General features: G+C 35.0%; 1 protein-coding gene across 1 annotated transcript; it reads right to left on the reverse strand.

Moving 5' to 3' along the window:
- Positions 1-5,282: 5,282 nt before the first annotated feature.
- Positions 5,283-11,369, reverse strand: LOC125654997 (leucine-rich repeat-containing protein 47-like). Its single transcript, XM_048885109.2, has 6 exons — positions 10,355-11,369; positions 10,094-10,210; positions 9,386-9,504; positions 8,889-8,991; positions 7,128-7,254; positions 5,283-6,870 (listed from the first exon to the last, which is right to left on the reverse strand). The coding sequence occupies exons 1-6, from the start codon at positions 11,330-11,332 to the stop codon at positions 6,725-6,727; spliced, it is 1,590 nt and encodes a 529-aa protein (XP_048741066.2). The 5' UTR covers positions 11,333-11,369; the 3' UTR covers positions 5,283-6,724.
- Positions 11,370-14,090: the final 2,721 nt, after the last annotated feature.

Here is a 14,090-nt window from a genome sequence, read left to right on the forward strand (position 1 = left end):
ACTTTATCAAAAATGTAAGCAACAGGCCACACAAAATCAATGAAAATATCAATATGTATGCTAATTCTAAATTCTAAACAAGTAATATTCAGTATAAATTGATGTGAGATTGTCATATCCTTATGTACATAGAAGTATATACATGTATTATTCACTGAACCCAACAAATAAAATTTTCTCCCTTCAATTTTATATCTAGATAATGATTAACTGAAAATTTCACAAGAAATCTTTATCATATGATTTTTAAAAAGAACCAAAACGTACATATGTAAATAAACAATTTCAAAATTACAAATATCTGTATAAAAATACACACCTTTCCTCGCTAACTAAAGAAAAATGTGATTGACCTTTTTATCCTTACATAAAATGTTAGCATTTATCATAATTATATTTCTTTGTTTTATATCAATTTTTTATTTCATATTTCATTACCCAAGGACATTATGATTTACAAAACTGTGAATTACAGAAAACGTTATTACAGAAATCAAATTCAGCATCCTAAACAATCTGTTCTTGTAAAACGTGCCGGCCATAGGCCCTTTCGTTACAATAATCTAAGCTGAGATTCGGCTCGGCTGGATATTTAGACTGACGCCTTCATCGAATGTCGGTACAGCCCTTTATCCGAGATTATAGCTATAATCTGGTCCAATCTCCCGCCACTCCGATATAACGAAATGTCGGGGGCAGGGGCCAGATTATGATCGTTAAAGTTGAAAACACAAAACGCAATTTTTTTTTAAAACGTACCCTTTATAATCTTTTACAAGAAGAGAAAACTTTAATCAATTGAGTTTTTTAATTTGCAGTCAATGCGTATAACAATTTCGCCAATGCATTAAAACATTAAATATGCAATGTGAATACAAGTTTACTTTGCAATCAGACAATTTTGATTCACATAGTTTATCTTGTGAATGCCAAGCGAATCCCAAACCGCATTGGATACAGGTACGTGTGTAGTATAAAAATATACTCACAATTACTCACTGGTGCTCAGTCCATTTAGATATTTATATGGGAATTAATTGCAACAGTTTCTACATCCAATGCAGACTTGTAGATTAAAATTCATGAACGGGAAAAATGTTAATTTTTAAGGTAAGCAATTGGAATTGACTGAATTTTGAATGACCTTCCCCCCTTCCTTCAATTACATAAACTCCTGTCTGTATAGACACTATAAAATGATGCAAATTTACGCGTCATTATTTGTCCAACCACCCAGCCTTTACAACAACATATGTATTATTTAAATTAGCCTACTGCATACTCACGCTGCACTGGTCCCATATGCTAGTACACGTACAACACGTGTTCGGACTCTTTGTAAATCAATCAGCTCCATGCTCAGGTATTGTTTATGTTTTTGTCAGCTAAGAAAAGAAAAATACCGAGGTATCAATTTCTAAAACTCACCATGAACACAATGTTGAACTGTATGTCGTCAAATCTGGTGCATCCCGTTTCGATCTTTTAGCAACTGTTTGGAGACATAAAACAAGTTTTGTTACATTAATTTCTCGTAATATAAGAAGATCTAGTGAGTGGAATGGAGATTAACAGGATGTTTCAATTTATTCACTTTTAACTTAATGTACATGTATTCTGTTTTCAGTATTTAGAGGAACGTTTTATTGTCCCCTGGACAATTGTAATTAAGAATGTAACTTAAAACATGATTTGTAACACAACAAATGAAATATTCATCACTGGAACAAATCATTTTGTCCTCTTTTCTCTAATATTGGAAACGGTACAAAATACGCCCGTCACAAGCTTATGTATCGTGTTTTTCTGAAGCCATGAATAAAATTGTAAGGTAGTATCAGCCATCATGAAGCTGTGGCATACTTTCTTTTGCATCGTGCTCAGGGCCCTAACAGCGAAGGTCTGCCACGACATGGGATCTCTGTTTTTAAGGTAATATCCGAAAGACTGGTATATACGGGATTCTCATTTCTAAATGATGAGCGTTTGGCGAAAGGAGCAATGCTTGACACGGCCATGACACGGGTGTGGTGCAAAATTTAAGCATGTTTATAATGTCGAGGTAGATAAGTGGCAGAGCGTTCGCTTCGTAACCGAGAGGTCATGAGTTCGAGCCCCGCTCTTGCCATGACCGCCCTAAGACGTAAACATAGTGATGCTCCATCGCAAATTCAAACCAACGCTCGGCATTTATAATCACGGGTCTTTCAGATATGAACTTAAAAACGAAGATCCCGTGCTGCGGCATGCGTTGACACGTAAATGAATCCTCACTACTACGGATTTATGGTACTTCACCTACAACTACTGGCGTGTCAATATGAGTAAAAATTAACCACCCTAACCCTGACGTCCCGTAAAACAAACAAACAAAATATGTAAACATATAAGTATACCGGTCGCGGTATCTCAGTCGAGTGCTCGCTTCGTAACCGGGAGGTCGTGAGTTCGAGACCCGCTCTTGCCATGACCGCGTCAAACCTAAGACGTAAACATAGTTATTATATACTTTCAATTTCATCTCTTTTTTTTCTTTAAAAGTTTGCAGGCATATATCACACGATATATGCCCGGAAACATTCCGGCCCGCAAACATTACGTCACAATCAAATTTCTACGCCGTTAATTTTCAAATTTTTCGTGTTTTTCATCTTTTACTCAGTTAAACCGATAAAGTTATTGTTAAAAATAAAATTATTGTTATTTTCTAAATGAAATTGAAAGGGTTATAGACTTTGTATGGGAAATATGACGCAAGCTCGGTCTGTCTACGCGCCAAAAAACTCGGTCGTCATATTATCCCATACAAGGTTATAAACGATTGGCATACGACGTTAGAAAGAGAGGTCCCATGTCGCGGCAGGCGTAGTCATGGTAAAGAACCTTCATTGCTACGGCTGTAATTAGCGCTATAAAACATAGGTCTAAATTTGTGGTACTTTACCTACAATTGGTGGCTTCTCTCAATATGACGGAGTGAAAAATTCTCAACGGGACAAACAACCAGTTATAATTTGAATACAATGTCACTGTGCACTGTGCAAGAAGGCGCTTTAATTTTCTGATAAGTCGACATGAATATATGACAAGTTGGCATGAGTATTTGTCAGACGTTTATGTCGACTTGCCAGAAACAATGTTTGAAAGAAAGTATTATATAATTGACACATGTAGAATAGTTCGTGGTGTAAACAGTTACTGATATCCTGTATTTTAGATATCTGACTAGTTTAATTAAAGCTATAAACAAGTGACAAATTGATAAAAGTATGGCAACAAGATTGCTATGCGTAACCATACGTCCCTCGCCGCCAAAAAAGGGGTTGGGGGGGGGGGGGGGGGGGGGGGGGGGTTGAAGCGGAAAAGTCCCATAACTCCATCAAAATTGCGTTGTAATACGAGTTGAGTCCACAAGGACGAATGCCACCTGTTTCTTCAGGCCGAGGTTTGTCATTTATCGTTAATTTTATGTCAATTATTGTTAATTTTACATTGTGCAACATAATCAAACATGGATATCACAACATCTTGGCAAACCAATGGTTTTTGGACAGTCCAAGGAGTGTGAGCAGATCAAAAACCCTACACTTGAAAAGATGTTATCTTCTTTCTTTTGTCTACGATTTTGAGAGTTCCGAAAATATGGAACATCGTCCTATTAATAAGAATATCATTCTATTTTACATTATGCGTTATTACATATCAAATATCACATCAATATCAAGGCAAAATATAGGGTAAAATAGATTTTAAAACAGCATATCAATAGCAATGTGTCCTCAGCATATGGTGTTGTTTTCTTGTAACACTCCTGATGATATAGGCATAGAACGATCTGCAGCGCTGATGAAAATCAGTTTTGATTCACTCCTATCAGCTTGTCGAAAAAATTCTGATGAATATATACGTCCTCTTAACATAACCAGATAATTTTGATACGAAGCATCAAATCGGCCACTAATGAAAAAAAAACTTCTACGCTATTTCCAAGGAAACACAAAAAATTGTAGTATGAAATATTCTATCTAAAAATGGAAACAAAAATAAGAAAAATCATTACTACTTGTACTATCATTTATATAAAAATTCTTGAATAGCTTTCAAAAATCATAAATGGAATGTCAATCAAACGTATATACACTAATGATATATGAAAGTTTTAAGAGCATTGATTTATATAATAAACATCTTAATTGAAGGAAAAAACTATAAACATGTTATAAGTTATAAATACAGGTGTTTAGAAATTCGAGTAAATAATATATTCATATATCTGCCCATCGAATAATAGCGAAAGAAATTAATTTTTTAAACACAGAGTATCATCAGGAGAATTTTTATGTTCTAGTCATAATTTCAGGTCGATTTGGTGTGCCTTTTTATTGGATTTAAGGACACCCCCCCCCCCCCCCCCCCCCCCCCCCCCCCAAGTTTTAATGCAGCTACTTGTTCTTTATTATACCAAAATATATGCATCCATCCCGAATTAATACTTTATTCAATGTGAAAGTGAAAGATGTATAAATAAATCATTTTTCCCTCATCTTCAACCTTTCAGAATAAAACTATGGACGTCAACCAAATCTGAATATGAAAAAGATGCTAGTCACAGAAAGCCAGCCAGCGTTATCAAACATGATTGGATGAAGTTTTTAAAAAAAGCAATATTTATTCCCAAATCAGATTTCAGCATGTGCATGCACTTGGAAATTCCATTAGTTTTACGCCAGATTTCAATATCAAAGTACAGTAAAACAAAGGGACATTCTAGGGGCTTTATCCTTTTCACATCCCTCTGAACTGAAATCCTAGATCCGCCCGTGCTGATAAGGCAATTTGTATTTAAGAGGCTAAATTAATTGATTTCTAAAATGTTGAAGTACCAACATGATGGTATGCAAAGAAAGCTAACATGAATGTTATTAGGTTGTATGCTTCAGAAATGTGATAAATATGTCAAATAAGTTATTAATAGAAAGCAATTCACCATCATGTGATGGCGATATATTACATGTATTTGCTGGACTGGCTGTGCATGCCTGCCACTCCGATTTGCACGTCGCGGATTTTTAACATAACAATAACCAAATTATGGCTATTCAAACTAATATATCCTTTCCTTTTTACAAATTTATTTATAGAATAATAACTGGAAACTCGTATGGAGTTTTATATATTTTACATTCGTGGGAGTGCTTGGTATAGAATTGTAAATTAATATTTATTTCATAATGAATAAAAAAAAGAAGAATGTATTGATAACAGAGTAATCAAGGCTTATATTTCAATATTTTTAAAATCTTTATTCAGAACTTTTATACAAGTTATTAATAAGGAAATGTTCTACCGAAACAAGGATTTCTCTTTTCCCCATGCACACTTTCTAACAAAACCACAAATAAAGCTTACATTAAATGTCAACAAAACATTTCAAGCATTGGTCATTTTAACACCCTCCCCAAACTGCCTTAATGAACGTTGAAATCTATAACTTTTGTTGACAGTTTATCCTCTCATTGTCTAACTGTGAATTTAGTTTTCATTCAACATTGAAAGAAGTATGAAGATTTTATAACATTAATCATATACATTTACAGTATTACATGTACCATTCTGACCCCGCACCATGGCTTAAACTTCTGCCCCAGGGTCATGTTATCTAAAATTTTGGCAGACAGCCCTAGGATATGAAGCCTTGTCCCAGTTATTTTAAAGTTAGACAGAAGGCTCCCTGAATATACAAGTTCTTATTTAGTGTCAACAGAAAAGAAGACAAGTTTTAAACACTTTTATGCCCATTTTGGCCCCACCCTAGAGACTGAATCCCTGTCCCTGGGGTCATGAAATTTACAAATTCAATAGAAGGCTGTCTGTTCTGCTTAATTATCTGCCCACTTTGGCCCTGTTCTAGAGATTGAACTCCCTGTCCCTGGGGTCATGAAACTTACAATTTTAGTACAGGGTTTCCTGCTTTGCATACTTACATATGCATGCATTCAGTTTTTCTTTCCAATGTGCAGAACAAGATGATTTTTTAACATTACAGACATGAACACTAAATGACCATAATGGTCTCACCCTAGCAACTGAACCTCCTGTCCAACGGATCATGAAATTAACAATTCTAATAGATGGCTTCCTGTTCAGCATTGGATCATGATAATTTCCCTCCACTCACAAACACCTTATATTTTTCTAATCTGGGAAAGACTTATTTTTCTCTACTCATGTTTTGTAAATATGCATTACAGATCACCCAAAACTATTACTTTTGTCTCTGTCACGTATTAGTAAAAATCACGTTATCAGTGATTATAATAATCAGTTCACAGGTGTTGGCATCATATTTATGAGGATCTGCATACTAGAAGTGTTTCCTAATATCTACCACAATTAACACACCAAACTCTCTTCCTTCCATCACAATTTCTTTCTCAGAACACTAGTTTCAATGTGATGCATATCCTAGTAATGCTTTGGAAAACCGAATCTTCACTTTCTCATCTTATCAAAGATACTCTACCAAGTTTACCAGCTTCTATTACTTCAATTTTATAGAATGTGTACAGCTGTACTCAATATATGCTAAAACAATGTTTATTGGGGGAAAAGTCTGGCTGCATGAAATATCACTGGAGTAAATCAAAACATATCGTTGAACAAACTTTTAAACACTCCAATTTTCAACTTTTCAGAGATTTAATGACTTAAGAAATTTGTCCATTTATTCATAATTTCTGTTGATGGTGATTCCCGGTTTATTCAGGTCGGTTCTTGAAGGGTAGACAACTCTGAGATTACCTTCCTCATCAGTGACTTTGACTTGTTCTACAGTCAAAGACTTCGGACCTGATGATACTGAGGCCTCATCTACAATTATTTATCAAATCAGAATGGTAGATATACATCTATAGCCAATATCTAAACAATTCAGTCTATTACAAGTTATCTCTCTTAGTCATAGACTTGCATAATTCGAAACCATCATTATTTTTTATCTACACAACATGTCTAGTGTATTGCAACACAAGAAATCAATTACAAAATCTTGTTTTCGATTAAAATTTCTTGATCATTTGCATCATTCTTTTCATTCGTAAATTCAAACACACACACACAACAATTACCTGTTGAGTCTTTTCCCAGGCCCATTTCCAACATTTTAACCAGGAGTTCATCACAAACCTTCTTACAGACATCGAGATTGGTAGAGCTGGTTACTTCAATCAAAATGGATGTGGTTTCTTTGGATATCTGAAAATAATAATCAATTTTAATACTGAATGTAGTATCTGAGATATTTCACATACACAGGTGACTCTCGATAACTCGAAGTTCAAGGGACCTTGATAAAACTTCGAGAGATCGAAATTCGGAAATTGAAGGTATGCTGGTATGGTTCAGATTTTACAGTAACCGGAAATGTATACCAACAAAATCATATGATATCGTTTTGACATGTTTTCCTTCATATTCGTCAGGTATTTTGATATCAAAATAAAAAACCTTATTTTGCATTAATAAAAACATTTCAAAGTTTATGTATTTATTTGTTCTTTAATCATGCTTAGATAAGCATACAAAACCAAGTTCAGATGACGCTTTACTATCGCAAACTAAACAGAGCACAATGTTATGTCGCTTTACCCAAAACAAAAATTCTAACGAAAGAGTAAAATGATGTTTTAGAGTAACTTTACACAAAGAACAAACTCGAGAAATTTAACAGTCTGTAGATCTCTAAATTATGTACAAAACTCTTTCGTTGTCACGTGAAAATAAATTCTAGATTTCATTCACAGTCGGATTATATATAATTTTAATCATCACGACTCAAAACCCCAGTGCAAGGTGTAAACTGACCAATTAGCCAATTATATACTCAAATGTGTCACCTCCACCAAGAAGCACCAGTGATGTTTCAACTATGTAATCACCTAATTACCCCTCCAGCATTCAACAAAATCCAGGTAAGGCCCAAGCGGAAATTATTACATGCTTGGGTAACGGTGGGTATACGCTACCACCACTTAGAGAGATCGAGAGTGAAAAACAATGAAATGTGTTTTACGGGACCCAACTTCACTTTGAGAGATCGAGGACTTCGAGAGATCGATAGTAAATTTGCTTTGTTATATAGAGAAAAAAATCGGGACCATGATTTCACTTCGAGAGATCGAGAACTTTGAGAGATCGAAGTTCGAGCCATCGAGAGTCACCTGTAGTTGATATGAAATGTGAATAGTACAGGTGTAGACATCAATAGCACTTCTAAATCAAATATTTTATTTCTTCAAGAATATAGTAAATATTTTTTATTTCAAAGATCCAGTATCTGATCCAAAGAGTCAGATTACATTGAGTTGACAGGCGTGGATCATCAGATCACACAAGATGTGAAGCGTCGAGTTTGATCTGATGATCAACGCCTGTCAACGAGATGTGATTCAACTCTTTGGATCAAGTTACTGTAGTAATGATAAATTTATTATATACTCCCTTATGTATTTTTAAATCCACATTTATAAGATGATAAATGAAATATAAATTTTCAAAAACACCAACATACAGTGAAATTATATGTTGTATATGCAGTATTGTTTGTAACTAGGTTGATATTTTTCACAAATAATGTTGCGTTGATGCATTGCGACGTCATCAGTATCAGAGGATAATGATACGACGGAATCAGAAAACCACAGTGTGGTGATCCGGAAAATCGGATCACACTCAGTGATATCAACAGTATCTAAAAATGGCATATTGATGGGTATATTTTACATAAAGATATTTTCATAAGTTTTGAAACAGGATAGATACATAAATATATAGATATTTTCATAAGTTTAGAAGCAGGATAGAAAGGACTCTGTCTTCCAGCAGTTTACCTTGGTATTGTTGCTGTTTGTAATTGGTGGGAAGGAAATCACGACTCCGCTGGAATCCACTAAACATGGATACTGCATCTTGTCCTTCAGCAAGTCAAGATATCTATCAAATTATTAATTTTCACATACAGCACATGTATGTAATGTATATCAGACTGAAGAAAAATTACAACCTGGCTCATCTGAATATACTCTGAGCAACAAATTCTGTGCTGCATGAGACAACATGTCAGGATGCACAGTGTGAATAACTTGGGGAAAATAATAATAGGTAATGGAATAGGTCGCACTTTACTTTGAAACGGTGTACAAAGGTATCAGATTAGACAGGTTTATCTATATCTAATGCTGAACGTTTTATTACAAATTATGGTAAATAAAAAAATTGCAAAAAAAATTGATTTGATATATTTTTTACAGAATAGAATTTTGTTTTAAATTTTCATCATCTGATGAGATTGCCGTGATACAGTTAAAGTTTGTGTGTATGTACATACTTATGAATACCAGACACTGTGCTTCTTTTCTTCTCCTTGCGTAAATGTTCTGCCTCCTTTATCAGGTCCTCCACCAACTTCTCTCCAGTCACTTCCTTTTGTTTGGAAAGCGGGATAATCTAATTTTAAAAAATAGTTGCAAAATCAAATTACAACTCAATGATACACATAAATGAACATAACATCAGTCTCCTTAAGAAGATAGATATTGTAATCATTTTTTATGTGTGAAACAATTAGAAATACATGAGGGTATGAACTGCAATGCTTCACACCAGAATACTTCCTGAAAAGTATGTCGGTGTGAAGTGTCGCAGTTCATGCAATACATGCACTTCTTTAATGATAAACATTCGTTGCTATCACTATCAGGTGACCAATCTTTTTCTGATGAGGTAAATATACATTTTTTTTGGTGTATGAAATTGTTATGAAACATATACAATGAAAGTATGCACAAAAATATTAATTTGTTAATTCTGATAGTACACAAGATATATCAAGTAACACTGTGACTGACTGCGTAGTTTCCTTTCATGTGAATTTTTTCTGCTTTTGTATATATCAGTATAATCTTTTTCTGCATTGTATGGCATGCAGTTGCTTAGGTATTTTAATGGTGAGGATTACCTAACTTTCAAAACTTATATCCAATTCCTTTGTCTTTATTGGCAGTAAAATATATATGTTCAAAATCAAACTAAATACCATCAGATGAGGTGGAAATTTGGCATCAAATTTCAGTGGACCTTTTACACTGCTCAAATCATGTGTAGCAATGGTGGCGGCTTGTCGTTTATCACACAACGTATCATGAAGCTTGGTCTGCAAAGAGTATTATCTAGTACATGAATATATATAATTGTGGAAAATGTACAACACCAAAGACTTTTGGTTTATGCTAATACAAAGACAATCTCTTCATAATGAATGTTCTTTTTCTTTATACGGAATGAAATTGAGTAAAACCTGAAGCGTGATGAATTGCTTGAATGAGTTGGGAGTTTTCTGCAGGTCCACATCTCGGACTATACAACACACGATGTAAGGTCTCACTGACATCACAGCAGGAGTAAGGGCAACCATTAGACCGCCCTCATCAGGGAAGTGCAACACATCAATGGCATTGGTCAAAAACTCCACCTCATCATTCTCAGTCTTTGAGTCTTTCTTCTTTTCTTTACTTTTGCCTTTCCCCTTCTTTGTATCTGGATTTTTTGCTCTCTCTTTCTTTAAAATGTTACTGAGGTATTCCTTTACAGACTTGGTGGCACACTGTTCCACCAATTTTCCAAACCTCCTGTCTGAAAATTTATTTCCTTTGAGATTGAGTTCTTTAAGTTTTGGACATTCACTAAGTTCAGCAGGTGCTTCTTTTAATTTGTTTTGAGACAGATCCAGCATATTTAAATGAGGCAAATCAGTCACATTTGATGGTAAATGTTCCACTTCATTGTTCCCTGCTAGGATCTGGCTTAAATGGACTAGACTGGGGTCGAAAATTCCTTCTGGTAGTGCCTGTAGATTGTTGTGAGCAATGTTGAAAATGTGAAGGGATTTCATTTCATTGACCGGAGGAAAAGAGCTGAGTTTATTCACGCTGACATTCAAGGATTCCAAATCTGGAAGATGGACAATTGCTGACGGCATTTCCTCGATCTGATTGTTTGAAACATCAAAGAACTTCAGCTTCGTCAGGGCTTGTACCTCCTTTGGTACAGCTGTTAGTTGGTTGTTGTGCAATACCAAGTTGGTCAGATTCACCAGGTTTCCCAAATTCGGTGACAGCTGTGCCAGACATGTTTTAGATATACTTAGAAAATTCAAGCAAGTCAATTGATACAGTTCTTCGTCTAACCCATTTTTCTCTATGACTTTACTAATGTTTTGACCACTCAAAACCAATTCCCGTCTGTTTTCATCGGCAGCTTTCCGAACTTCCTCCATTTACATGTTTTTTTAAAAATAGAAATAGTCAAGTCGTACAAAGAAATAATATAGTAGTAAGTTGTTCACAATTTCATTCCATCAGTTAAAAAACGTTTGAATCTTCGTTGTTCAGCCTTGTACAAAATCTAAACTATGTAATTTACACGATTCTTAGAAGACATGGAGGATATGTACTCACCGGTAACATTTAAAACATAAACTTTGAAGAAAGCATGTGAAATTAACATTGAATTTAATAAAAAGATTCTCATAGGTTCAGTTTATAGGAGCCCGAGTAGTTCTGATGAGAATTTTAAGCAGTTATGTAAACTTCTTGAAAAATCCGTGAACAAACAGTTTTCGGAAGTCTTATTGTTTGGAGATATGAATTTTCCTAATATAGACTGGAACAGTATAAGCACAAATGGCAGTGAGAGCAGTATGGAATATAAATTCATTGAAACTATAAGAGACTGTTTCTTGTATCAACACATTACTACGCCTACAAGAGGTAGAGGCTCAGACAACCCTAGTGTTATAGACTTAGTTTTCACAATGGAAGAAGATGTGGTAAATGAACTAAGCATTAACCCACCCCTTGGAAAAAGCGACCATTCCGTTATAGACTTAGTACGTACCTTGAATGAACAATACGATACAACAAAGAAAATAAGATACAAATACGATAAAGGAAATTACGATAAACTATTAGAACTTTTAGACATAGACTGGTCAAGCCTACTAGCTGAACATAGCAACGATGTAGAAAAGCAGTGGTGCAAATTTAGAGAAACGTTTGAATCAGCAATAGAAGAAACACTACTATTCGGAAGAAAATAGTTAACCCAAATACCAGAAAGAAAATAGTTAACCCAAATACCAGAAAGAAAAACGATAAGCATAAAATACCATTGAATAGAAAAGCTTTAACTAAAATTAAGAGGAAGGAACAACTATGGACTAGATATCTGAATATTAGAAATGGCAAAGATGATCAGGAATACTGTAAAATACGGAACCGGGTGACCAGGAAAATTACTAAACAAATTGAAAAACAAATAGCAAGTGAGGTAAAGAGTAATCCGAAGAAATTCTGGAAATATGCACGAACTAAAACCAAGACAAAATCTAGTATACCAGACTTGTTCACAAATGGCGAACGGAACGAATCCATTAAAACAGACAAGGAAAAAGCTGATGTCCTAGCAGATTTCTGTACATCGGTATTCACGATAGAAACAGACACTGATATGACCATTAATGTAGAGAAAGTAAAGAAAAAACTTGATGCTTTAAAGATTTGAAAGTCACCTGGGTCTGATGGATTGCGTCCATGAATACTTAAAGAAGCTGCACAATCAATATGTCTTCCATTGTCCATAATATTTCGAACATCTATAAACATGGCAACCTTACCTGAAGGTTGGAAATGTGCAAGCATAACAGCTTTATTCAAGAGGGGATATAAAAAAGTAGCTGGAAATTACAGACCAGTGAGTCTCACAAGCATCATTTGTAAAATAATGGAATCACTTGTAAGGGAAGAAATACTAGAACATATGAAAAAGAACAATCTATTCAGTAAAAGACAGTTTGGCTTTATAAGTGGTCGCTCAACAGTACTTCAGCTACTTCAAGTAATGGACAAATGGACTGAAATATTGGACGGCGGCGGGTGTGTTGATGTCATATACTGCGACTTCAAGTGAGAAAGTTTCCCAGTTTACTTTCGGAAGGTCGCGGTGGTCTCTTCCCAGGTACATTGTAACTGGGTTCTCTCTTCCACCAAAAACTGAAAAATTGTTGAGTGTGGCGAAAAACAGCTAAACAGTCAGACAGTCATGAAGGCATTCGATAAAGTCCCGCATTTACGTTTAATACACAAACTTGAGAAATATGGAATTACTGGTCAATATAGTGCATGGATAAGATCATTTTTACTAGGCCGCAAACAGCGAGTAATAGTCAATGGAGAAAAATCAGAATGGAAATCAATATCAAGTGGAATCCCACAAGGATCAGTCCTTGCACCAATCTTGTTTGTCCTTCATATCAACGACATGCCAGAAATAACAAGCATTGGAACTGAAACCTTTTTATTTGCAGATGATACTAAGGCATTCCATGAGATTTTCCAGGAATCTAACTGTACTGAATTACAAACAAATATACATGCACTACAGAAGTGGTCTGAAAAATGGATTCTGTTTGCATCCCGAAAAATGTAAGGTTATGCGTATTGGGAAATCTAACATCGAGAAGAAGGCTTACAACCTGAAAGAGAGTTTACCACCTATGAAGTACATGTATGTAGAAACAGAAAAAGACATAGGAGTAACAATTGACAATAAGTTGACCTTCAACCAGCATATATCAGACAAAATAAACAAAGCAAATTCTGTCATGGGCGTATTACGAAGAACTATGGAGTACATAAATTGTGAAACATTCAGGTTGCTTTACACAGCGATAGTAAGACCTCATCTAGAATACGCCAACCAAGTCTGGTGCCCACATCTCAAGAAACATATTGAATCAATCGAAAACGTATGTACGAAGAACCACCAAACAAGTGCCGGGACTATCAAATCTATCATATGAGGACCGTAGTGCCGGGACTATCAAATCTATCATATGAGGACCGTTTAAAGAAATGTAAAACTTATACGGTACCAATTTTGATGCACCAGATGCGTATTTCGACAAATAATGTATCTTCAGTGATGATCAACCGAAATGTTTGAAATCCGAAATAACAATGAAGTTTTAGAGCTAT

This window comes from Ostrea edulis, chromosome 1, assembly GCF_947568905.1.
Source record: "Ostrea edulis chromosome 1, xbOstEdul1.1, whole genome shotgun sequence".
Lineage (NCBI taxonomy): Eukaryota > Metazoa > Mollusca > Bivalvia > Ostreida > Ostreidae > Ostrea > Ostrea edulis.

What these genes read in the sequence shown, in the direction of transcription:
- LOC125654997 (XM_048885109.2), bottom strand. Translation starts at nt 11,332, where the DNA reads ATGGAGGAAGTTCGGAAAGCTGCCGATGAAAACAGACGGGAATTGGTT. An exon ending in ACAGTGTCTGGTATTCATAA is followed by an intron (nt 8,992 to 9,385) that starts GTATGTACATAC and finishes ATAATTTGATAG; the next exon opens with ATATCTTGACTTGCTGAAGG. An exon ending in CCTGGGAAAAGACTCAACAG is followed by an intron (nt 6,871 to 7,127) that starts GTAATTGTTGTG and finishes AAATAATTGTAG; the next exon opens with ATGAGGCCTCAGTATCATCA.